Source organism: Monodelphis domestica, chromosome 3, assembly GCF_027887165.1.
Source record: "Monodelphis domestica isolate mMonDom1 chromosome 3, mMonDom1.pri, whole genome shotgun sequence".
NCBI classification, from domain to species: Eukaryota; Metazoa; Chordata; class Mammalia; order Didelphimorphia; family Didelphidae; genus Monodelphis; species Monodelphis domestica.
In genome coordinates this window covers 65,987,465-66,011,845 of record NC_077229.1, presented here as the reverse complement: position 1 = coordinate 66,011,845, position 24,381 = coordinate 65,987,465, and the positions used below count along the sequence as shown (strand labels likewise).

Here is a 24,381-nt window from a genome sequence, read left to right as displayed (position 1 = left end):
CTCCTGAGTCTACTGTCCATGTTGCATTAGAGGACTCCTCTATCCCTCCTCTGCCGGGGGTTTACCATTCTTGAGGTTTCATTTTCTGCTCTGTGGCAGTAATTCACTGGTTCATCTTTAGAATCTCAGAGGAATGGGCTTCTTGAGAATTGGTTTGGCCATAGCTTTCAAGTCCCCAAGGATTATGGAATGAAAAGCAGGTACTTGGAAGAGACTGGAGTGAGTCCCACCCATAACTGCAGAATCCCCCCTCCAGACTAGCCAACAAGCATTCCCAGTGCAGCATTTCTAACTTTTTCAGTAAGATTTTACATATGGGAGAACCCACTACTTTCTGGGGCAGCCTCTCATTTGGGGGCAGTGCTCAGTGGTAGAAAGTGATTTCCTGATACTCAACCTTAATTTCTCTTTGTTCTTTTGCATCTATTGCTTTTGTTCTTCCCCTGGGAAACAAACCAAAAAAGGGTTTCCAAGAAAACACTTCCAAAGGAAAATCATTCAAATACTTAGAAAACAACCATCATGTTTCCTCTGAGCCATTACTTCTCTGAATTCAGTTCCTTCAACAGATACTTAGTGGATATGGTGTTGAGATGTTTCTTCATTCTGGTTACCCTGATGGGATCTGATATCTAGAACTTGAAGGGGCCCCTCGGATTTATCTAGTGCTAATGCCTTATTTCAAAGTAAAGGAAACTGAGTCTGAGGATGGCCCTTGCAAGGTAAACCACTCCAGAGAAGCAGGATGCCCAGACAGTAACAGAGTCAGGCTTATCTCAACATCTGCTGGTGGAGAAACAAGCTCTTTTCTGTCTAGAGAAGGACCAAGTGATGGTAGAAACAGTGTTCAGCATTTTTTTTCAGAGAACACAGATGCTCCTGGAATCACTCAGAATGCATATAGTCCACAGCCCCACAGTCAGAAAGGGGCTCCACTTTTTGCCTAGCCTAAGCAAAGGAACCAACTAGTCCAGGACTGTCCCTTCACCCTTTGTTAGGAGTATGATGAACACTGCCATGATTGGAGCTCAGATAAGCCCAATTGGACCTTTTTCAATGGAACCCCCTGAGTCCACACTTCCTAAGAGGGGTACTCCCTCTGTTGCACCAGTGACTGAATTCAGAACCAGGGACAATGGACAGCTCACTGATGTTTCCTCCTTCTCCCCCAGTACCCCAGGATGGGAGGCCATAGAGCTGGTAGTTTAACTGTTTCACAGCTCAGCACACTCACATCTGGACAGTCTCCCTCAGAGGAGCTTGACTGGCCATCTTCATGGCAAGTCCCGTGAAAGGGTCCAACCCAGAGCTGGATGTTTACCCCGCTTTAGTCTAAATCTCAGTTACTATACAAGAAATAGGATCATAGCAGAGTCTGTCTCAAACTTGACATTAACCAGTGAAATACCAGCTCTCTCCACCAGGAGCAGCTCCCCATCTTTTTCTGAAGGAAGAATGGGTGCTCTCTGGCCCTAAGGCTCAGAAGTCACAAGTCTCTCACAACTTCAGCCCTACTTGGCACATGACACTCTTTTCCCTCCAACTCCTGTAGCCTCTTCCAGTTATGCCCATGGCAAAAGAACATGAGATCTGCTGAAACTGCCACTAGTAACAGACAACTCTGTCTCTTAGCAGCAAAGTCAGACATAATCCTTTCTCCTATGAGCCCTGTCACTCGAGCTCCAAGCACTGAGTCAGAAAGCAGCACAAGTCACCCCTTGACCAATTCTTTTTCTGAAGACCCCAAGGTGTCCTTAACCACTATTCTGCAGAAAAATCCCTATTAGTCACCTCTGTTAAATAGCATCCCTTGACAACCACAACTGATGGTGGTCAACATACAGAATCAGAGAAAATCTCTCTTAATCCCCTTACCCACAGAGGCCACAGCCAGAACTTTTACTGTCAAGGTGACAAACAGTACCTATCCTCAGCAATTTCATTGCTCAGCTCAACACCTGAAGTGAATTCAGTCCTGCCTCCTAGTACAATTCCAGGGGATATCCCAAAGAGTTTAAGGCCACGACTCTGGAGATACAGGCCCTTTGTCCAGGTGGACTATGCTAAACACAGTGACGCCTGCCTATTCTGAATCAGGTTCAAATCCAGCTGCTGTGAACCAGGGTGGAACTATCTATAACTCAAATTCCATTAGTCACCAAAACTGACAGGGGAGGGACATAGAATCCCTATTCTTTTCTCATCCTGTACTTGAGTGCAGGGGAACTAGTTCAAGGTCTGCTTCTACTCTGATGCCAGGACTATGGGACAGCCAATATTCTATGGGTAACATAGGCACAGAGGCCAGCCATTAACTGTGCAATCTCGTACCCTCGTTTTTATGCAGCACAAACATATTAGTGTATTGTGCACACTGTCACCCTCAATGGAAAGCAGTCTTTGAGGCCAAGGATAGTGTCATTTTCCTCTTTGCATCTATAGATTAAAGCACTGAATATTTGTGGATTTGTTTGATAAGGAGACACGAGGCTCAGGAAAACAGGCCAAGGAAACAGAGGTTGGACCTCAGATATGTGTCCCATGAAGTGATCTCTCTTAGAACCTGACACCTAGCTTTCTAAGCTCTTAGACTTGGATTTAATCATCTAGGAGGTCTCTTGCAGCTCTAATTATAATAACTAAGATCTATATAATGCTTACTTTGAATCAGTCTCTCTGCCAAGTGCTTGACAAACATCTCATTCCATCCTCGCAACAACCTTTGGAGAGGTAGGTGCTCTTATAACCCCCGTTTTTATGATGAAGAACCTGAGGCAGTCAGGGTCAAGTGACTTGCCCAGAGTACCAGAACTAAAATGTCTGAGGCTAATTTTGAACTCAGGTCTTTCTGACTAAGTTAAGTTCTCTGTCCACTGCACTACCTAACTATTGGATCATAGGTAGATTTATTTTCTTCTATTCTCTCCTAACCATAGTCTCTCCACTCATGGCTGTTTTCTCTCCCTACAGGCTATAAACACCAAATGAGCTTCCCTTGCTTCAGAAACAGTGAGTATTCTTATCCTGGCACTAAACAGAGGATACAATTTGTACATCCTGATCTTGTTCCAATAGCATCTTAGGAAAGAGAAGCTGGGATAGGAGGGTCAAAGAGAGAGAAAGACACCAGAAAATCCTGGATCCTTTCTCATATTTCAATCCCCACATGTCACCCTGTGACCATGTGAAACAGAGATAGTTTCCCTTGTATTTTATAGCCCCTCCCTATAATCATACCATGCTTACCTGGTCCATAGTTTTCATTCACGATCTTTCTTCCTCAGTGCCTCAGAGAAAAACCATCACTTTAGCATTCCCTCTGACTTCGTCCTCAGTTCCTCTCACTGCAGGTAGCATCCATTTGCATTTTTGATGAATGCTGGTAAATTTTGCTGCATTTAATTATGAAGTTGAAAGCTAGCTACTGGTCCTAGACTCATAACATCACAGACTTAGATCTTGAAGTGAACTTCCAGGCTATCTAGTTCAATCTACTCCTCATGATAAAATTAAATAATAAATTTCCAATGTAAAAAGCTGTCTTTTCTACCTCCCCTTAAATTATTACTATAAGAAATACCTATAATCTATAAAAATTTATTTCATTAGCTGTTTCCAAAATATATATCCTATTCTTCCCCCTGAATCCAACACCAATCTGTTCAAACGTATGCTTCATCATAGATTCTCTGGTATTCTGATTAGTCATGGTAGTGATCAGAATTCTTAAATCTTTTAAAGTTATTTATTTTTACGATGTTGTTATTGTATACATTGTTCTTCTGGTGCTGCTCACAAGTCTCCCCAGGTTTTTCTGAAAATATCTCAAAATTTATTTTCAAGAAAGCCATGCTTTTCTGTCTGAAAACTGGTACTAAGTATCCATTCCAAGGCAGAAAGAATGTTACAAGCTAGGCAACTGGGGTCAAGTGACTTATCAAGAGTCACACAGCCAGGAAGAATTTCATGCCAGATTTGAACCCAAGACCTCATAACTCTAGAAGTGGAGGTCTCTGCTACTCTTCAATAATTTATTATAGCAAAATAATATTTCATCACACTCATGAACATGAGAACTTGTCCAGTCATTCCCTTACTGATGAGAGTATCTCCTCAACTTCCATTCTTTAGTATCCCCTCATTTCCATTCTTTGCCACATTAAAAAGGTTTGGTATTTTTTCCTTAGGATATCTGGTTCTTTTTTTTTTTGTACTCTTTGGGATGTAAACCTAGTAATGATATTTTTCAGCCAAAGGCTATATGCATAGTTTCATGGCATAGTTCTAGTTTACTTTCTTAAAATTTGAGTCCAATGTGCAGATCTGCTCTACCAACAGTGTATCAGTAGCCCATTTTCTCCATTACCCATATTGGTCCATTTCCTTTTTTCCAGCTTTTCCAATTGTATGGGCTTATGTGAATCACCAAAATTGTTTTAATTTTTATTTCTATAATTATCAGTGATTTGGGTAATTTGTTCACATAGATATTGTTTACTTGAGTTTCTTCATTGAGACCTCCCTATTCATAAACTTTGACTATTATTGGAGAATCACTTTGATTTTTTCAACATTAAATTTTTCTATTATATGTAACAACAGTTTCCAAAATTTTTAAGGATCATTGAGTCACAAATTCCCCCACCCACTCACCCATTTTGAAATGGTAAGCAAATATTATGTAGATCTAACATATGTAAACATATAAAAGTTTCCCATATTAGACCTTTTATGAAATGAAACTGAAATAAAAAAATTAGAAGGTGAAAACAATCTTGCTTTCTTCTGGACTTAGAATTCATCAATTCTTTTTCCCTGGAAGCAGATGGCATTTAAAAAAATCACGAGTCCTGAGGCATAGTTTTGGATCATTATATTCCTGAGAAAAAACTGTTATTCATAGGTCTGTTCATTGTACTGCATTCCTGTCCCTGTGTTCAATGTCCTCCTGGTTCTGTTTATTACACTATGCTTTAATTCCTGTAAATCTTTCCAGGTTTTTCTGAGTTCCTCCTTTTCATTTCTTATATCACAATAGTATTCCATAATAATCATATATTACAACTTTGTCATTCCCCAATTGATGGATATCCTTTCACTTGCCAATTATATACCCCCCCACATCCCCCTAAAGAGCTGCTTTAAATATTTTTGCACATATAACCCCTTGCTTCCCCCCCTTTTAATCTCTTTGGTAAACAAACCTAATAATGGTATTACTGGCTCAAAGAGTATGTACTGTTAGGCCTATGCCTTTGGGCATAAGTCCAAATTGCTCTCCAGAATGGATAAATAACTTCACAAATTCCACAAAAGGGCATTAGTGTCTCAACTTTTCCATTTGCCCTCCAAGTTTTACATTTTCCTTTTCTTCCATAATAGCCAATATCTTTTTTTTTTTGTAAATTATTTATTTAGTCAATTTAGAACATTATTCCTTGGTTACAAGAATCATATTCTTTCCCTGCTTTCCCTCAACCCAACCTTCCCATAGTCGACATGCAATTCCACTGAGTATTACATGTGTCCTTGATAAAAATCTATTTCCATGTTGTTGGTGTTTGCATTAGGATGTTCATTTAGAATCTTCATGCCCAATCATATCCCTTCGACCCATGTAATCAAGTAGTTGTTTTTCTTCTGTATTTCTATTCCCACAGATTTTACTCTGAATGTGGATAGTGTTCTTTCTCGTAGATCCCTCCAAGTTGTTCAGGATCACTACTTTGCCACTAATGGAGAAGTCCATTACATTCGATTGTAGCACAGTGTATGGGTCTCTGTGTACAATGTTCTCCTGGTTCTGCTCTTTTCACTCTACATCAATTCCTGGAGGTCATTCCAGTTCCCATGGAACTCCTCCAGTTCATTATTCCTTTGAACAAAATAGTATTCCATCAGCAACAGATACCACAATTGGTTCAGTCATTCCCTCAAATGAAGGGTATTTCCTCATTTTCCAATTTTTTTTGCCACAATAAAAAGCCCAGCTATGAATATTCTTGTACAAGTATTTTTCCCTTTTATCTCTTTGGGGTACACACTCCAGCAGTGATCAAAGGGCAGACAGTCTTTTAGTGCCCCTTGGTCATAGTTCCAAATTGCCCTCCAGAATGGTTGGATCAATTCATAACTCCACCAGCAATGCATTAGTGTCCCAACTTTGCCACATCCCCTCTAGCATTCAGAATGGATGAATAAGTTCATAAGTTCCACTACAGGGCATTAGTGTCTCAATTTTTCCATATCCCTTCCAAGTTTTGTCATTTTCCTTTTCTTTCATAATAGCCAATCTCTGATGAGCTGTAGAGTGACAACTTAGAGTTGTTTTAATATGCAATACTCTATATTATAGTGGTTTAGAGCATATTTTGCATATCTAAAGAGAACATTAATTACTTTAAGAATTTAATTAAGAAATTAATTACTTTAAGAATTCCCTCTTCATCTCCTTTGACCATTTATCATTTTGGGAAAGATTTGTATTCTTGTATTTGAGAAATGAGTCTCTTATTAGAGAGCTGTGTAAACTTTTTTTTTTTTTTGCTTCATTATGATTAGTGAATATAACACTCTCCATCTTATTTACTCCTGTTTAGGTTCTGCCCTCCACTTTCCCCAATTTGCCCTCTTTTTCTATCAGGTCTCTTAACCCCTTCTCTTACTCCCTTCACGTCCTTCTTTAATTCAGGGTAAATAGATTTTTAATACACAAGTGATTGTGGGTATTCTTCTCTCATTGAGCCAATGAAATGAGACCTCCCTCCCAATCTCTGCTCTCTTCCCTTCCACTGCAAAAAGCTCTTTCTTGTCTCTTTTATGTGAAATAATTGAGCCCTTTTTATTTTACTCTTCTTCTTCCTCCCAATGCATTACCCTTGTCTCATATTTCTATTTTATACTATTTTATTTTGTAACATCCCATCATATTCAACCCATACCCTTGCCATCTGTCTATGTATGTTCCTTCTAAGTTCCCTAATAATGACCAGATATTTTATAAGAATCATCTTCTCATGCATGGTTGTATGCAGTTTAATCTTATTGAAAGTCTTTTGATTTCTTTTTCCTGTTTAGCCTTTTAGGCTTCTCTTGAATGTTGTGTTTGAGAGTCATTTCCCATTTAGTTTCTGATCTTTTCATCAAGAATTTTTGAAAGACCTCTATTTCATGGACTATCGATTTCCCCCCTCTGAAGCATTATGCTAATTTTTACTGGTTAAGTGATCCTTGATTGAAGTCCTAGCTCTTTGCCCTTTGGAATTTCACATTCCATCCATTATGATCCTTTAATGTAGAAGCTGGAAAAATATTGATTATCCTGATCATGGTTCTATGGTATTTGAATTGTTTCTTCTTGTTTCATGGTATTTTCTCTTTGACCTGGGATTTCTGGAATGTGGCTATACTATCCTAGGGTCCTTTTGGACTTGCTTTCAGGAGGTAATTGATGAATTGTTTTGATTTCTCTTTTGCCCTCTGATTCTGCAATATTGGAGCAGTTTTCCTTGATAATTTCTTTAAAGATAATGCCTAACCTCTTTTTTTAACATGAAATTAACATAACTCCATAATCCTTAGATTATCTCTTCTAGATTTATTTCCCATATAAGAGTTTTTCAAATGAAGGAAACATTTCAAATATGCTTTTTTTTCATTTTTTGATTTTCTTTGATTATTTCTTGATATCTCATGGAGACATTATCTTCCACTTTCGTAATTCTCATTTTTAATGTCTGATTTTTTCCATTTTTATTTTTAATTAATTAATTAAGACTACTTTTTCACTGTTGCATGATTCATGTTCTTCCCCTCTCCTTCTACTTCCCACCTCCCAGAGCTGAAGAGCAATTTCACTGCATTATACATTTATTGTTGTTCAAAACCTATTTCCCAATTACTAATAAAGTGATTTTTTAAAGTCAAAAACAGGACTTCTGGGTAAAGATGGCGGCTGTGTCTAAACAGGACTTTTACTCTCCAAACCACCAACCAATATAGAATACCTCAAAAAAACAAGTTCAGATGAAAGAAGGGACACCACAGTAGAACTTAGTATTGAAATGCCAGAGTCACAGCCAGCAAGCCATAATCAGAGACAACTCTAGCTCCTTGGTAGCTAATTATGACCACCAGGGACTTCTAACCCCAGAGAGCAGCTAGACATTTAGGACTCTAGAAGACTGAAGTTTGTGAACCTTGGGTGCAGAGATAGAGCAGGGAGATAACACCTCTAATGAAGAGGCAATTAAGGCAATCACTAAAATCTATTTTGCTCAAATGTATGGCAATATAGATATGGAAATCTAGGTGATATGGATGAATATTTACAAAAATATAAATTGCCTTGATTAACAGAAGAAAGCATAGAATGCTTAAATAATCCCATATCAGAAAAAGAAATTGAATAAGCAAGCAATCAAAGAACTCCCTGAGAAAAAATCCACAGGACCTGATGGATTCACAGATGAATCCTATCAAACATTCAGAGAACAACCAATCCCAGTACTATTGAAAATATTTAACATAATAAGCAAGTAAAAGGAGTTCTACCAAATTCCTTTCATGACAAAAATATGGGACTGATTTCCAAAGTCAGGTAGATTAAAACCAGAGAAAGAAATCTACAGACCAGTCGCCCTAATGAATATAGATGCAAAAATCTTAAATAGAATATTGGGAAAAAGAATCTAGCAAGGCATTAGGGTTATTCATTATGATCAGGTGGGATTTATACCAGGAATGCAAGGATGTTTCAGTATTAGGAAAACTATTCATATAATTGACCATATCAACAAGCAAAGCAACAAAAGTAACATGATTATCTCAATAGATGCAGAAAAAGCTTTTGACAAAATACAACAGTTTTTCCTATTAAAAACACTAGAACGTATAGGAATAGAAGGACTTTTCCTAAAAATAATAAACAGTATATATATATATATATATGTGTGTGTGTGTGTGCACACACACACACACACACACACACACACATACACACACACACACATATATATATATATCCAAAACCATTAGTAAGCATCATTTGCAATGAGGACAAATTAGAATCATTCCCAATAATAAAAATAGTGAAACAAGGATGTGCCCTTTATAACCTCTATTATTTAACATTGTACTAGAAACACTAGCTATAGAAATTAAAGAAGAAAAAGAAATTTATTAAAATAGGAAGTGGGGAGAACAAGCTATCACTCTTTGCAGATGATATGATTGTCTACTTAAAGCATCCTAGAGAATCCACTAAAAAGCTGATGGAAAAATCAAGAATTTTAGAAAAGTTGCAGGATACAAAAGGAACCCACATAAATCATCAGCATTTCTACATATTTCCAACACACCCAGGCAGCAGATGATAGAAAGAGAAATTCCATTTAAAATCACCCTAGACAATATAAAATACTTAGGAATCTATTTGCAAAGATAAAGAGAGGAATTATACAAACACAACTACAAAATACTTTCCACCAAACTAAAACTAGATCTAAAAAATTGGAAAAATATTAATTGCTTATGGGTAGGTTTAGCAAACAATAAAAATTATCATTCTACCCAAATTAATTTACTTATTTAGTGCCATACCTATCACACTACCAAGAAACCTTTTTACTGAATTAGGAAAAAACTATGACAAAGTTCATTTGGAAGAACAAAAGATCAAGAATATCAAGGGAAATAATGAAAAAAAATGTGAAGGAAGGTTGCCTAGCAGTACCAGATCTTAAACTTATACTATAAAGCAATGGTCATGAAAACAATATGGTACTGGCTAACAGACAGAAGGAGAGGATCAGTGGAATAGGCTTGGGGTAAGTGACCTCAGGAAGACAGTCTATGATGAACTCAAAGGTCCCAGCTTTTGGAACAAAAATGCACTATTTGACAAAACCTGCTGGGAAAATGGGAAAACAGTATGGGAGAGATTAGGTTTAGATCAGTGTCTCACACCCCACACCAAGATAAACACAGAATGGGTGAATGACTTGAATATAAAGAAGGAAACTATAAATAAATTAGTTGAACACAGAATAGTATACTTTCCAGTCTTTGGGAAAGGAAATAATTTAAGACCAATCAAAAATCACAAAATGTAAAATAAATAACTTTGATTACATTAAATTAAAAAGGGTTTGTTCAAACAAACCAATGCAACCAAAATTAGATGGGAAGCAAAAAGTGGGAAAATTTTTTATAAGAAACCACTGACAAAAGTCTAATTACTCAAATATATAAAGAGCTAAATCAATTGTACAAAAAATCAAGCCATTCTGCAATTGATAAATGGGCAAGGGAAGGGACATGAATAGACAATTTTCAGATAAAGAAATCAAAACTGTCAATAAGCACATGAACAAATGTTCTAAATCTCTCATAATAAGAGAAATGCAAATCAAAACAAGTCTCAGGTATCACCTCACACCTAGCAGATTAGCTAACATTAGCAAAGGAAAATAACAAATGTTGGAGGGGATGTGGTAAAATTGGGACATTAATACATTACTGGTAGAGTTGTGAATTGATCCAACCATTTTGGATGGCAATTTGGAACTATGCCCAAAGGGTTTTAAAAGACTGTCTTCCCTTTGATCCAGCCATATCACCCTTGCGTTTATACTACCCCAAAGATATCAAAGGGAAAAAACTTGTACAAAAATAATTATAGCTGTGCTCATTGTGGTGGCAAAAAACTGGAAAATGAAAGGTGTGCCCTTCAAATGGGGAATGGTTTAAGAAATTGTGGTATCTGTTGTTGATGGAATACTATTGTGCTATAAAGAATTATGAACTGGAAGGATTCCATGTGACCTGAACAACCTCCAGGAACTAATGCAGAGTGAAAGGAGCAGAACCAGGAGAACATTATACAGAGAGACTGATACACTGTGGTACAATTGAATGCAATGGACTTCTCTATTTGCAATAATGCAATGATCCAAGACAATTCTGAGGAACTTTTGGGAAAGATAGCTATACACATTCAGAGGAGGAACTGTGGGAATAGAAACACAGAAGAAAAACATCTGCTTGATCACATGGGTCATTGGGGATATGACTGGGGATGTAGACTCCAAACAATCACCATAGTGCAATTAAAATTTGGAAACAGGTCTTCATCAATATATCTTTCCTTGATACGTGTGACTTAGAATCATTTTGCAGTCCTTATCTTTCCTTGATAAATCAATGACACAAGTAAAACCCAATGGTATTGTGTGTTGGCTATGGGGGAGGAGGAGGGGAGGGAAAGAACATGAACCATGTAACCATGGGAAAATCTTCTAAATTAATTAATTAAATGAATTTTTTTTCATTTCAACGAAAAAAAATAAAGTGCAAAAGTCAAAATCCTCAATCATTTTGTCAATCAGACCATTTGATCAATCATAAGTTTTTCTTAAGCATTTCTGTAATCACTCCTCTTTCTCTGGATGTAGGTAGCATTCTCATATAAGTTCCTATAGATTGTCCTAGAACATTGCATTGCTACTAGTAGAGAAGTCCATTACATTTGATTATGGCACAATGAATCAGTCTCTGTGTACCATGTTCTCCTGCTTCTGCTCATTTCTCTCTGCATCAATTTCTGAAGGTGTCTTTCTGATTCACATGGAATTCCTTCAGTTCAACAATTTGTTTCAACACAATACCATCACCATCAGATGCCACAATTTGTTCAGCAATTTTCCCATTGATGGACAACAAAAGATAATTTTCTTGAGTGAGGTTTTGTAGTTCATATTCCCTTTGGCCCATTTTACTATCTAAAGTTGTTTTCCTCAGCAAATTTTCATACCTCTTTTTTCCCCTAGTGCTAATTTTGCCTTTCAAGAAATTCTTCTTCAGTGTATTTTTGTGTATCTTGTTCCATATGGCCAATTCTACTTTTTGAAAGAGTTCATCTCTTCATTGAATTTTTATAAAATGTCTTTTACCACTTCATATATTCTGACTTGAAAGATGTTCATTTCTTCAATATTGTTTGTGCCTCCTTTTATAAGGTGTTGACTTTTTACATGAATTTCCTGTATCACTGTCATCACTTCTCCTGAATTTTCTTCTACCTCTCCTAATGGATCATTAAAGCTCTTTTTGAGCTTCTTCCATTAATTTGTTTTTTGGCTTGATCCTTATTTTTATTGGAAATCCTTATTTTTATTGGAAAGTTTGCATGCAGTGGCATTGATTTTTGTAGTCTTCTACTTTTCTGTTTTGGTTTTCTTTGTCACCAAAATAGCTCTCTGTGTTGAATTTCTTTTTCATCTTTTTGTTCATTTCCAGCTCTTTCCTTTCCATTTTTAAAATGACAGTTAAAATTGAATCTGTACCTGTGGTAGAGTTGAGTACTGCTCCAAGTTTTAGGTTCTTTGTACAGCTGCCCTCAGAGTTAACTCTGGGGATCAATCTGCTTTCAGCCCTTCACATTTGGTATTGTGACAAGGGAATCACTTTAAAAGACTGATATATATTAATTTAAGGTCGCCAAGGAATCAGCTATGTAATTCCTAAATAAAAAACTCAAGTCAGCCATCAGCCTTTTTTGGAGTTTAATTACAATAGGAGTAAGAAAGGAATTAGAGATAGAGAGAGAGAAAAAGGGAGAGAAGGGAATAGGGCTTAAATACCCCTTCTGTTTAGGCTGGGCCAAAAGGCCCAAGCCCTTAGATAGCTGGGGCAAAGAAAAGAGATCAGTCCCTATTACTCACGTGTCCAAAATGGAGAAACAGTCTCAGAGGCCCCCACCTTCAGCTTCCTTCAGAGCAAGCCTTCTCAGAGCCCAGGAACCACACCGACCAAACCTCAACCTCCCTGGAGTCTTCAGCCCCCCTATCTTTAAGGAAACCATCCGAGTTCCTCCCCTCAGTTCTCCCATCTACCAATCACTCTTCATCAATTTCCCTGTGCTAATGGAGGCTCTAGCTTAACCCAGGACCGCCCAGAGGTTTCTGGCTTTTGCACATGTCTGTTGAAGGTCATATTTTCAAATGATTAAATATTTACTCCTTTGCTACAGCCCTTTCTAAATCCTGTTAACTTGAGTATGGTAGAGATTGGAATAATTAAATTTTGATCTAGGCTGTAGCCCTTACTCAATCCTATTAGGACTGAATAGGGTGGAGATTTATTCCAAGTATCTCCATTGTATCAATTCTAAAATCAATCAAGACTCAAAGAAATTCCTGTTCTATGCTTAAGCATAGGTCAAAGTCCTTTCCATTGTTCAGCAAAGGGTTTCTTTCCTAAAGTAATCTTAAGAAGGGAAGAGGAGGAACCTCCCATGCCAATGGGGTTCCCATTCCAATAGACTATCAGTAAGAAATTTTCCAAGTATGAAATATCCCAATGGTGAAATTTCCAACATTTATAAGTCTAAGGAAATTTGAGGTTTACAGTATCATGAAAGCAATGGTTTGTTTAGTACCCTTCTGGTCTATATTCTGCTTTGTGAGTACCCTAAGCACTCTTTCCTCCCTTGGAACTGTGACCAGGGAGAGTCTACTGCTCTCCTGTGGCTACAAGCACTGGTCTCTGCTAGCCCTTCTCCACCCAGAGAATCTCTCCCACAGACTGGGATCTGAATATGAGCAATGTAACAAGAATTGCCTTAAGAGTGAGTAAAGGGATGCATGTAATCTTCTAAGCAATTTTCTGATCCCCCCCCCATTTATTATCTGGGACTTAATGCTCCAGAAGTCTTTCCTGTTACTTCAGTTGTGGCCAAGGCCTGCTGGCTTGGTGGGCCTGCCCTGGTGCAAAATGTGTTCCACTTCCACCTCTACCACAGTCCATTCCATCTGTCCTGCTAGCTTTTCTAAGTTGTTTTGTGCTAGAAAATCAGTCATCTTTTTTGTGTGTGTTATAATACTGCTCCAGAATTCATTGTAAGGCATTTTATCAGGATTTTAAAGGGTAATTTGATAGAGATCAGACGAGAGATCTCTATATCTTCAATCAACTTGGATTTGCTTCAAATTCTTCTGATCAGGGTCTCATTTCTAATCCAAATTTATAAAAATAAAAGCCAAGTGCAAAGACTTTTTCTCCTCAAATACCTGATTCCCTTCTAATTTTACTACATTGGTTTTGTTTTGAGGGGAAAGCAACTTAATTTCATGTAAGCAACATTGTCCATTTTATCTTTCTGTCCTATTTATCCCTCATGTGATCATGAACTCTCCCTGTCCATTAATATGTAAGTTGAAATTTTCCCCATTACTCTCATTTGTTTTATATCACCTTTTGTATCTAAGTCATGTACCCATTTGGAAGGTATTTTGTTATGTGATGCAAGAATATTGGTTCATCCCTAGTTTCTGCAAAACTAATTTTCAGTATTTTCAGCAATTTTTTTAAGTAATCAGTTCTTAACCTTGAAAATGGATTAACCTCCTCATTTTACTTGTGAGGAAACTAAGGCAAAAACATAGCACATGGCAGGGCCACAATTTGAATCTAGGTCTTATTTTGAGATACGTCCAGCGGTCTTTCAGAGGGTGAGGTGTTACTCCTTCTTTGTGTAATGAATCAGTTGAGTAATAGAGATGAGACACGCTATGTGCTCAGTCGCACATGCCCAGGAGTCACATAGCATTCTGCTATAGCATGGAGGCTTGTTTATTATATAGGTTAGTGATTACATACTTCTTTGGCACACAATCCATTTTATACATATTTTTCCATGGAACTTAACAGCAAATGCCAAGCTTAAGTAAATACTCAATGAAACATTGTTGCTATAGATGAATGACATCAGAACAGGGTGATCCTAGATGTTAGTTCTCCCTGACCTAAGGATAATCATTGTTACTTTTGTTCAGCTTCCACAATCAATCACAATTACTTAGGAGATGGATAACAAAACATTTTGTAGCTAGGTACATGATTAGAAGGTTAATTTGAGACAGACCACATTTGGGGTTTCCTTCAATTTACATGTTCAATTTTTTGTGTTACTTTAAAGCACCTGGCAATGTTGCTTGGTTTCTATCTGCAGTGGAGTGTGTCTTGAAGGCTATTGATGTTCTTGGATTGCCTGGCTTGTAATAGAAGTGAATGTAACTCTGTGGAGAGGAAAAGGAAGGGGGGTAATGATCTTTAGGTTTTAATTCTGTGAATGTAAACTTTTAGGGTAATAATCTGGGGGATTATGTATGGGATATATGTGTGTTAATCCTATAGGTATTTGCTCTCATATTATTTCTCCTGTATTAGGGAGGAGACAGTAATCTTAACAAGACCATTGTAGTGAGGGAAGTTGGAGAGAGAGTGAAGTCACTGAGAGGGATCAGTGGGGGCCTCATTTTCAGGGAGCTGCCTTGCCAGCCCCCATCTCCCAAACTGTGACTTTGTCAGACAGTGAGGATTTGTCAGCTTCCCTCAGTCTTCTAACTCCAAGTCCACAATTTTAACACTGCTAGAAAAATTGTGTATGGCTGGAAGGATCCTCAAAATTTCATTAGTGGGTTCATTTTGCTGAGTTTTCCTCTGAGGAAGGACTTGAACAGTGTCACCTGGAATAATGATGATGATCATTGTAATGATCTTCACAATAACTAGCTTTTAGATAGAACTTGAAGATTTACAAAGCATTTTCTCTCATTTGAATAACATTTGCAAGGCTCAGCCAATGGGATACCTTTCCTTTTGTACAGTATCATGGAGCTCTTACTACAAGAACTTCACACTCAGCTTCACTATTACCAACATGTTTTACACAACAAAGATGAATCAAAAGGACTCCAGAACATTCAAGGCTGCTGAGCATATCCTGCAAATCTTGGTGAGATTCTACTGCCATTCCCTTCTACCTCCTCTGTCCTCTGTCCCATGCTACCTTCCTTAGCCCTGTGTATTTAGGCTTGCCCTAGCCAGGCACACAGAAGTTCCCTTCTCTTCTTTTGTTTCCAGCTCAAGGTATTGTTTGGAAGCAGCAGGATTGGCTCTCAGTATTCTGGATGCAGTGACCTTTCACTGAGGTGAGAATCCTTCAAGACATCATCAGCTCAGATATTAGGGACCAGCAATTTCCATTTCACTCAGATGATGCCCAGGCTGGTTTCTTCTTCTGCTTCTTAATAGAAATTCCTTCTTTCCCAAGCTGTAATGGATAAAATCTTCCAACCAAGAAGCCTTTAAAATATTTTACACTCCTTATACTCTTTCTCAGGTAGAAAAATATCCTTTCCCCATTACTCTTTCCATAGATAAGTTTGCAACTGTTTTCACTTTATAACGCCACATGAAAGGAATAACATAGGAGGCACCAAATGAGTGCTTAGAAAATGATTGATTAATACATATCAACATTACCTTTCTCTAGAATCATATAGGCACCAAGCTGGAAGGGACAGTAGAGGTTATCTGGACCATTCTCTTCATTTACAGATGAAAAAATGAAGACCCAAGGAGATCCCAATAACTTTCCCCAGGTCAAAAATAGTCAGAATTTGAACACTTGATCTTTGATTTTAAATTCATTGTTCTTTCCACTACTCTAAAGAAATACTGAAAATAATCGGACCCCACAGACACTTGTAAACATACAAATGAGTGATGTTACAGAGCGCTGCCAATTTCCTTGTTGTGGATAAAGTGCTAAGTGTGGAATCAGAAAGAACAAGTTCAAATTTTCTCTCACTTACCAGATGTGTGATGCTATGCAAGTCACATAATCTGCCTTAGCCTCCATTTCTTTCCTCTATAAACTGAGAGGGCTATATTTGATGGCTTCCCATGTCCTTTTCAACTTTAAATCTACAATCATCTCTAAACCTTTATTCCAAGTCAGCCACTTCTCTCAAGAGTGTTCTCTGAATAACTAAATTTCAGAAACTAAACCAGTGGTGTCCAACTCAAAAGGAAATTTCTGAAGCCACTAAATTATACATCATCACGGTCCCTATTGCCTGCATTTTGGCTCAGAAAAACATATACATACATGCATACATACATACATATATAACTTTTTAAATTAATAAGCTAGCACATTAAAATCAGTTTGGAACTACCCTTAATATAGCTCATGTGACTCCTAGGAAGTACTGTTTGAAACCACTTGTCTGAACCATTAATTTCCAGGTCTCTGAGGAACAGGATAGCAACCGGAGTGGATATAGTCTGCAGTTTCAAGAAGGACTCCTCCAACCATGTCCTGGACAAAAAGGTGGTTTACTGGGAGCTGACTGAACAGCTCTGTACAAGAAAGCTAAAACACCTGGTTATAGACAATGATAGCCTCATTGTGAATGGTAAATAGCTTGACTTTTGGGATATATGCCTCTCTTTCTCTGGGTGGTTCCCTTTCCAGAAAACAACTCACCTGCCCCAAATTCTTCTTTCCTTTTGGGTCTCCTTTGTTTTCATGGTTTCTCTCTCACTCCTGGGAGCCCTGGCCCTCAAAGTGGTGACAAACTATGAAGACATGGGGAGCTCACTTCTCAAGATCAGAAGAGACTTGATTGTTTTTAGACTCCTTCAACAATGAAGTATGCCATGAATCCCTTCTTGAATGCTGAATCACCATTTCCCCCCTATGGGCCCCAAACCAACTCCTCTCCATTACTCCTTTAACCCTTTGCCCACAAAGAGATACCCTACTCAAACTCTCTTCCTCCCTCTCCCACCTCTATCTTTCCTTCCCTCTCTCTCCTTCTCTCTCTCTCCCTCTCTCTCTCTCTCTCTCTCTCTCTCTCTCTCTCTCTCTCTCTCTCTCTCTCTCTCTCTCTCTCTCTCTCTGTCAACTTTATATATTTCTTCTATCTTTTCTCCCTTTCTTTTCTCTTTCTTTTTTGGCCTTTCTTTTCTGTATCTTTCCCAAAATCTTGTGTTTATGTCTCTTCTGTCCTAATCTCTTTTTTTCCTCTGCTATTCTCTTCTTGTCTTCCCTCCTTTCATCTGCTGTTCCTTGCCTTGTCCTTCCCTGCCCTCACCTTATCTCCAACACTTGTTCCCTCTGAATTTTTCTTTCTTCTTTTCTTTTCCATTCTCAAACTACAGGGTATCAACATAAGCTGCCAGGAATCAGATCCACAAAGAGTAAGTTTTAGATTTCTTTATTGTCTATTTATATCTATATTTATATCTCTCTCTCTTTAATGGGACACTACAATGAAAGATTTTTTATCTATTTATAAGGCAGAGGATTAAAAGTGTTGTAGGGATTCAGAATTAGATACACTATTAGATATGGCTAAAGTTTAGACTCCATTTACTCATTTGTCTATTTTCTTTTTGCTACTCAAAATATATATAAATAGTTCAAAAGGGAAAATTATCCCAGGGGCCTGGGAAAGCAGGCTGTCCCTATCTCTTTCTTGTTCAAAATTAAGAGTCAGACCTTGTGGTTTTTCTAATCTGATACAATGAGGGGATCTCCCAACATTCCAGAGAGTCTTGTGGCTCTTCCTTATATTCTTCATTCACCAAAGTTGCCCAATAGTTTTCATTAATAATGTTTTTGTCCTCTGCTTCTTCAATTATTACACTCTCTCAAACCTTAGTGTCTTGCTCAGTTGTCATGATCCTCTGGCATTACAGGTAGGAATAAACTATTCTTAACTTATCTTCTGGTTTTTCTTCCCTGGAAAGGTTCAATTAAATCTAAAACCCATAAAGACATGAAACAGGAATTGGAGAGGGCAGGAGAGACACATTCTCAGGTGTCAGGTATGACAAAGAATGAAATAATACCTTCTTCCAAGGTCCATGTATTCTAACAAGGCTAACAACTACAGAGATGAATCTATGTTGATTATAAACTGAGAACAAATACAATTAACAAGGCAGGTAGGGAGGAAGAATGTGGGAAATCATGAAAGGTTTCATGTAGAAGGTGGTGCTGGAGCTGAATCTTGACCTTTAAAGGGGGGGGGTGTCTCTGAGTTGGAGGGGAGGAAGGGGAGAGCATTACAGGTATAGAAGATAGCTGGTGCAATGTCATAGCTATGGGAGATGAAGTCTCCCATAGCCAACAAATGGAGGACATATTAAAATTATACAATGTAAGAGGAGGAACAACATCCAATTACCTTGAAGAGAGAGATGGGTTGAGGCTGTGATATAAAATGTAAATGCCTTATATTAATAAGATAGAGAAAATCAGATCTTTGTTCATGCAACTAAAACAAGTATAAAAAGAAGAAATCAGAAATCTCTTAATAAAGTTCAAATTGGAAATCCTAAAAATCAAAGGAGAAATTGATGAAATTGAAAATAAGAGAGCTACTGAACTAATAAACTAGGATTTGGTTTTATGAAACAAACAAACAAAACACCTGCTCCATATAGCATAGAACTTTGGTTAATTTGATTCAAAAGGTAAAGAAGAAAATCAAACTACCAGTATGAAAAGTTTATGAAACATGACTTCACCATACATGAAGAGGAAATTAAAGTATTCAATAGTAGCTATTTTACACAAGTATATGAAAATAAGAGTATTCTAGTGGACTATCTAGTGGAAATGGATGAATATTTACAGAAATGCAAATGGGATTTTGTATTTTATCCTTGAAGCAATTGGGACTTATTAGAGTTTCTTGAATAGGACAATGACATGATTAGATATGGGTTTTAGGAAAATCACTTTGGCCATTGAATGGAGGAGCAAGTGGAATGGGATGGGACTTGGGACAGGGACCAGAAAACTCCTGCAGTAGTTGAGGCATAAGGTGATGAAGGAAGTATAAGAGACAGGGAATTTAGGAGAAATGTGATTAAAGCAAAATCTATTGATCTTGTCAACAGATTGGATATGGTGGGTTGGAGGGTGAGCAGTCAGGAATGACCTAGCTGTCTACTTCTTGCCCTTCTGTCTTAGATTTGCTAATAAAGCAGAAAGTAAGGGTTTTATTTGAAAAGAATGATGACCAGGCTTGTGAGCCTGGGTGATTTGGGAGGAGAGTGATACCCTGGATAGCCACTGGGAAGTTTAGAAAGAGTCAGAAAGTTTTGAGGGAGTTTTGGACATGTTGAGTTTAAGATTTCTTCAAGATGCCCCATTCAAAATTTCCAACAGGCATTTGCCCCATAGGAGTTGTAAATCTGGAGGTCACCACAAAGATTAAGGATGGATGACCTGATTTGAGACTTATCAGAAAAGAGATGATAGATAAATTTATGTGAGTTTATGAGCACTGAGTGAAACCCCATAGAAGAAGAGAAGAAGGGCCCAGTTCAAAACTTTATAGGGCACCTACACTAAGGACTTAATTAAGTAAGAATCCAGCAAATGAGACTAAAACAGGATAATTAGAGAAGTCCTAGGACAACCAGGAGAGTTTTGTTATCAAAATTAGATAATTAGGTATCAAGGAGTGCAGAGAGCTTAAGAAGAATGACGATTAAGAAGAAGGCCATTAAGAGATTTTTGCAATTTCATTTGAATGATGAAGTTGAAAACCAGACTAAGATGAAGGGAAGTAGAAGCACCTTTTATAGGTAGCATTTTCAAAAATTTCAGTCACAAACGGGAAGAGAGATGGGAAATTATAGCTATCAGGGACAGGTGGATAAAATGAAGGCTGTTTTTCATTTGGGGTTGAAGGAAAGCTGCCAGTAGATGAGGAGAGTTTGAAAACAAAATGAAACAATGGGAATACTAGAGAGATTCTCTGCTGGGTGAAGGATGAAGGAAAGAGAGCACATATTTTGGCATTTCCTTCAGAATATATAGGGATAACATATTTTTCTTTCTACGCCCACTCCTGTGGCTGAGATATATGTTGTGATTTATTCTTCTAGGAAGTGAGGCTGGTGTAGGAGCTGTCACCCATATCCCCGACCATGGAGAACCAGGAAAAATCATGACATCACTGACTAGTGGCCTCCTGATCCGGGAATCCACTGTATATGCTATAGGTAAGAAAATGTATTTTCTTTCCATTATACTGGTATTTATCCTTGCTTTGGGTACTTGTTTTCAATTTTGAGATATGGAGTCATCTTCATAGTCTGAGAACAGGACAATCACTGATGGGGGAAGTTTGTCATTAGGTTGTAAGATTTGACAATTTCCTCTGGCCTATTACTTTCTGCCCTAACATAGGCTGTGATAGCAGCCTTTGGATGAAGATCTCATGGGGGATTTTGCCTTTTGTTTGTTTGGGTGTATACATATAATAGCCTATTCATTTTCTTTTATTATTTCTCAACTGGGGAATAGCTCTTCTAAAAATAATTTTGTTAATTTATAAAACATATAAATTCATAATATGTATCACATATTATATATGATACATAAATTTTATACCTGTCCCCTCCAATGTAATAAACAAATAAAAAATAAGTGACAAATAGTACCTAAAACCATCAGCAAAGGTCATCTGTAATGGGGATAACTTAGAAGCTTTCCCAATAAAATTAGGGGTGAAGCAAGGATGTTCTCTATCATCACTATTGTTTAATATCATTTTAGGAATTATAGGTTTGGGAATGAGGGGAGAAAAAGAAATTGAAGGAATTAAACTAGGCAAAGGTTTAAAATAAAACAACTTTTACCTCCCTCCCCCATTGAGAAGGTGGGAGATATGATATTCATTATCCATGTGAAGTCATGCAAAACATTTCAACATTAACTATGTTGTGGGGAAAAACCCAACTAAAATAAAGAAATTAAAATATCTACTTTAGTCTGCACTCAGAATTCATCAGTTCTCTGTCTGGAGGGGGGGATAGCATTAGTGGAGAGCTTAAAAGCTAAAGAGACTGGGGCAGCTGGCTGGTTCAGTGGAAGAGATCCAGACCTGGAGAATCGATGATCTTAGAGTGAAATCTGACCTCAGATATTTGCAAGCTGTGTGACACTGGGAAAATCATTTAATCCCAATTGCCTGAATCGGCTCGAATAAGGAGAAGGCAAGGGAGTTGATGTAAAAATCTAAAGAGAGGATTTTAAAATGTAAACAGGTAAAGTCTGTGTTCTTTTCCTTTCCTAGGACAAATTTCTAAGTCCATGAGGACTCATTGTTTAAACAAACGATCCTGGTAGACTGTAAGCTTCTCCAGGGCAGGGGATGTTTTATTTTTGACTCCAAGTTTTCAATACTAAGACCCATGCCTGGCTTAGCATAGGTGCTTAATAAGTGTTTGTTGATTGACTTTATACAAATAAGATAAAATTTGTACTTTGATAAAAAATAAATAAAATAAAATTTTTTATAAATATATATATTTATATATGTTATATATATAAAATAAAATAAAATAAGTAAAAAGATAAAAAAGTACTTTGCAAATCTGAAAGTGTTACATTGTATTATCATCATTATATTCATGCTTACCTTTCATCTTATGCCTTGATGTGGTGTCTATCCTGGGCCCCCTTTATTGGTTACTGAGTTTTGAGATCTGAGAAGCAATGGTGGTACAGGGGGAGTGGGGAGTAAGAGGAGTTAGGAGTAGAGAAGAAAGGATAAATTAAGCATCAACTAAGTACCAAGTTCTGGAGGGAGGTGCTATTATTATCCTCATTTTATAATTGAGAAAATGAGGCAGAATTTAAGTGACTTGAGAACTCAATGGAAGTACAGACTAGCTTAGGTACCTTTGTTTCCAAAATGTTTTCTGAAGTCACTGTTTGAGCACCAGGGACAGCTGGCCAGGATTCTGAAAATCAGAACACAGCTACCCTGGAGGCCAGCATTGCTTCAGTAGTGAAGATCAGTGCTGTGGTGACCAGGATCTTCTGCTGTCAAACATCACTGCTTCTATAGCATGGATATGGAGACTGAATCAAGTTCACCTTCCTGGACTGCCAGGCACTCATCAAAGGGGGAAACAAGCCACCCGATTGGTGAACGAGTCCTTGGTGAAAGGAACTCGATGTGGCCAAGCCTCATTCTGCCTTTACCTATTGTGCAGCCTCCACAAGCACAGGATCACCTGGGGTTACCTCCTCATTGGAGAACCCCAGGTTAGCCAGCCTGACTGTAGAGTCTGAGAGGAGTTCAGGAGAAACATCAACTCTCGCTATCATCCTGACCCCAGCTAGCACAAAGGAAAGCTGGACATCAGCTTCTCTGAGCCAGCTCCCACAGTACAGAAGGCAGCAGCCCTAGGGCAGAGACAACTTCTCTTTTTGCTCATGTGCCTGTTAGCTCTATCCTGTTCCTAAGGAAGAATGTTTGAAGCAGGCTTCCTCTTTAGCCCTGCAGGATGGGGGTCAGATGTGTCCAGGGAGGAGAGCTTAACATCTCAGGGGAAATCACTTTCCCTTCCATTTCCCTCTTAGAGCTTCTTCTTCTTCTTCTTTTTTTTTTTTTGTACACTTGAGATCTTGTGTGACATCTGTTGGGTGAGTGAATGCATTTCAGGATCCCTCATCTCTCTATAGTTGCACACTCTGCTGGTCCTTGAGCTACAAGGACCCTTCTGTGGTGATTAGTATTGAGTCTAACATATATGGAGCCTGTAGAATAATAGCTACACAGGGAAAATTTCCTTAGGCAATGTCAGTGTCAGTGAGTTGATAACCATTCATTGTTTCTCCTCTGTTTCCCCACACTCTGCAAAGCACAGGGGATAGGAAGAAAGGCACCCTTAGTCTTAAGAAGCTTACAGTCTAATTGGAGAGACAATATGCCAACAACAACAATGTGCACACAATCTAAAAACAAGATCAATTGGAAATAATCAAGAGAAGTAGGGCACTAGAATTTAGAAGGATCACCTAAGAAGCAGAGGAGCTCTTAGCAGGGACTTGAAGAAACTCAGGGAAATGAGGAAAGTATTCCAGATTTTTCTTCCAAAGATCAAATATTACAACATGACATTTGGATATATATATATATATATATACATATATATATATATATATATATTTATATATATATATATATATTCATAAAAATTGCAGCAGTTGTGTTTACAGAGCAGAGCATTACTTGAGAGTGGCCCCTCTGTATAGTGAGCTAATGTATTGAAAAGACATTCTCTATCCTCCCCCAAACCCCACTCCCAAGTAACTGGGTGCAACCTAGTGGCCATATTTTCAATTTGGTATGGCCAAAGTTGAATTGAGATAGCAAAGTCAGTGCAAGGAAAGGTGAATGTTATAGGAGGAGGAGGAATAAAATCTAAGGAGAATAGTAAAAAAGGGGCAGGTTAAGAAGCACATTGATTGCTAAATGGGGTTTTTATTTTATCTTTAAAGCAATAGGGAGTTTTTGAAGTTTACTGAGTAGGACGATGACATGGTCAGACCTAGGTTTTAGGAAAAGCACTTTCGCAGTTGAATGGAAGATGGACTGGAGTTGGATGGCACTTAGGATAGGGAGACCAAATAGAAAACTACTACAATAGTTAAGGCATGAGGTAAGGGAGGCCTATACCAGTGTACTTACAGGGTTATATGAGAGACAGAGAATA

General features: G+C 37.9%; 1 protein-coding gene across 1 annotated transcript in view; it reads left to right on the top strand.

Moving 5' to 3' along the window:
* LOC103099832 (mucin-16-like) overlaps positions 1-24,381 on the top strand; it is a 136,364-nt gene that overhangs the window by 3,972 nt on the left and 108,011 nt on the right. The window contains exons 3-9 of the mRNA XM_056820961.1: positions 2,971-3,009; positions 15,669-15,796; positions 15,925-15,992; positions 17,095-17,264; positions 18,013-18,051; positions 18,604-18,681; positions 20,758-20,874. Coding sequence (XP_056676939.1) covers positions 2,971-3,009; positions 15,669-15,796; positions 15,925-15,992; positions 17,095-17,264; positions 18,013-18,051; positions 18,604-18,681; positions 20,758-20,874 — 639 coding nt within the window. The remainder of the gene's footprint in view (positions 1-2,970; positions 3,010-15,668; positions 15,797-15,924; positions 15,993-17,094; positions 17,265-18,012; positions 18,052-18,603; positions 18,682-20,757; positions 20,875-24,381) is intronic.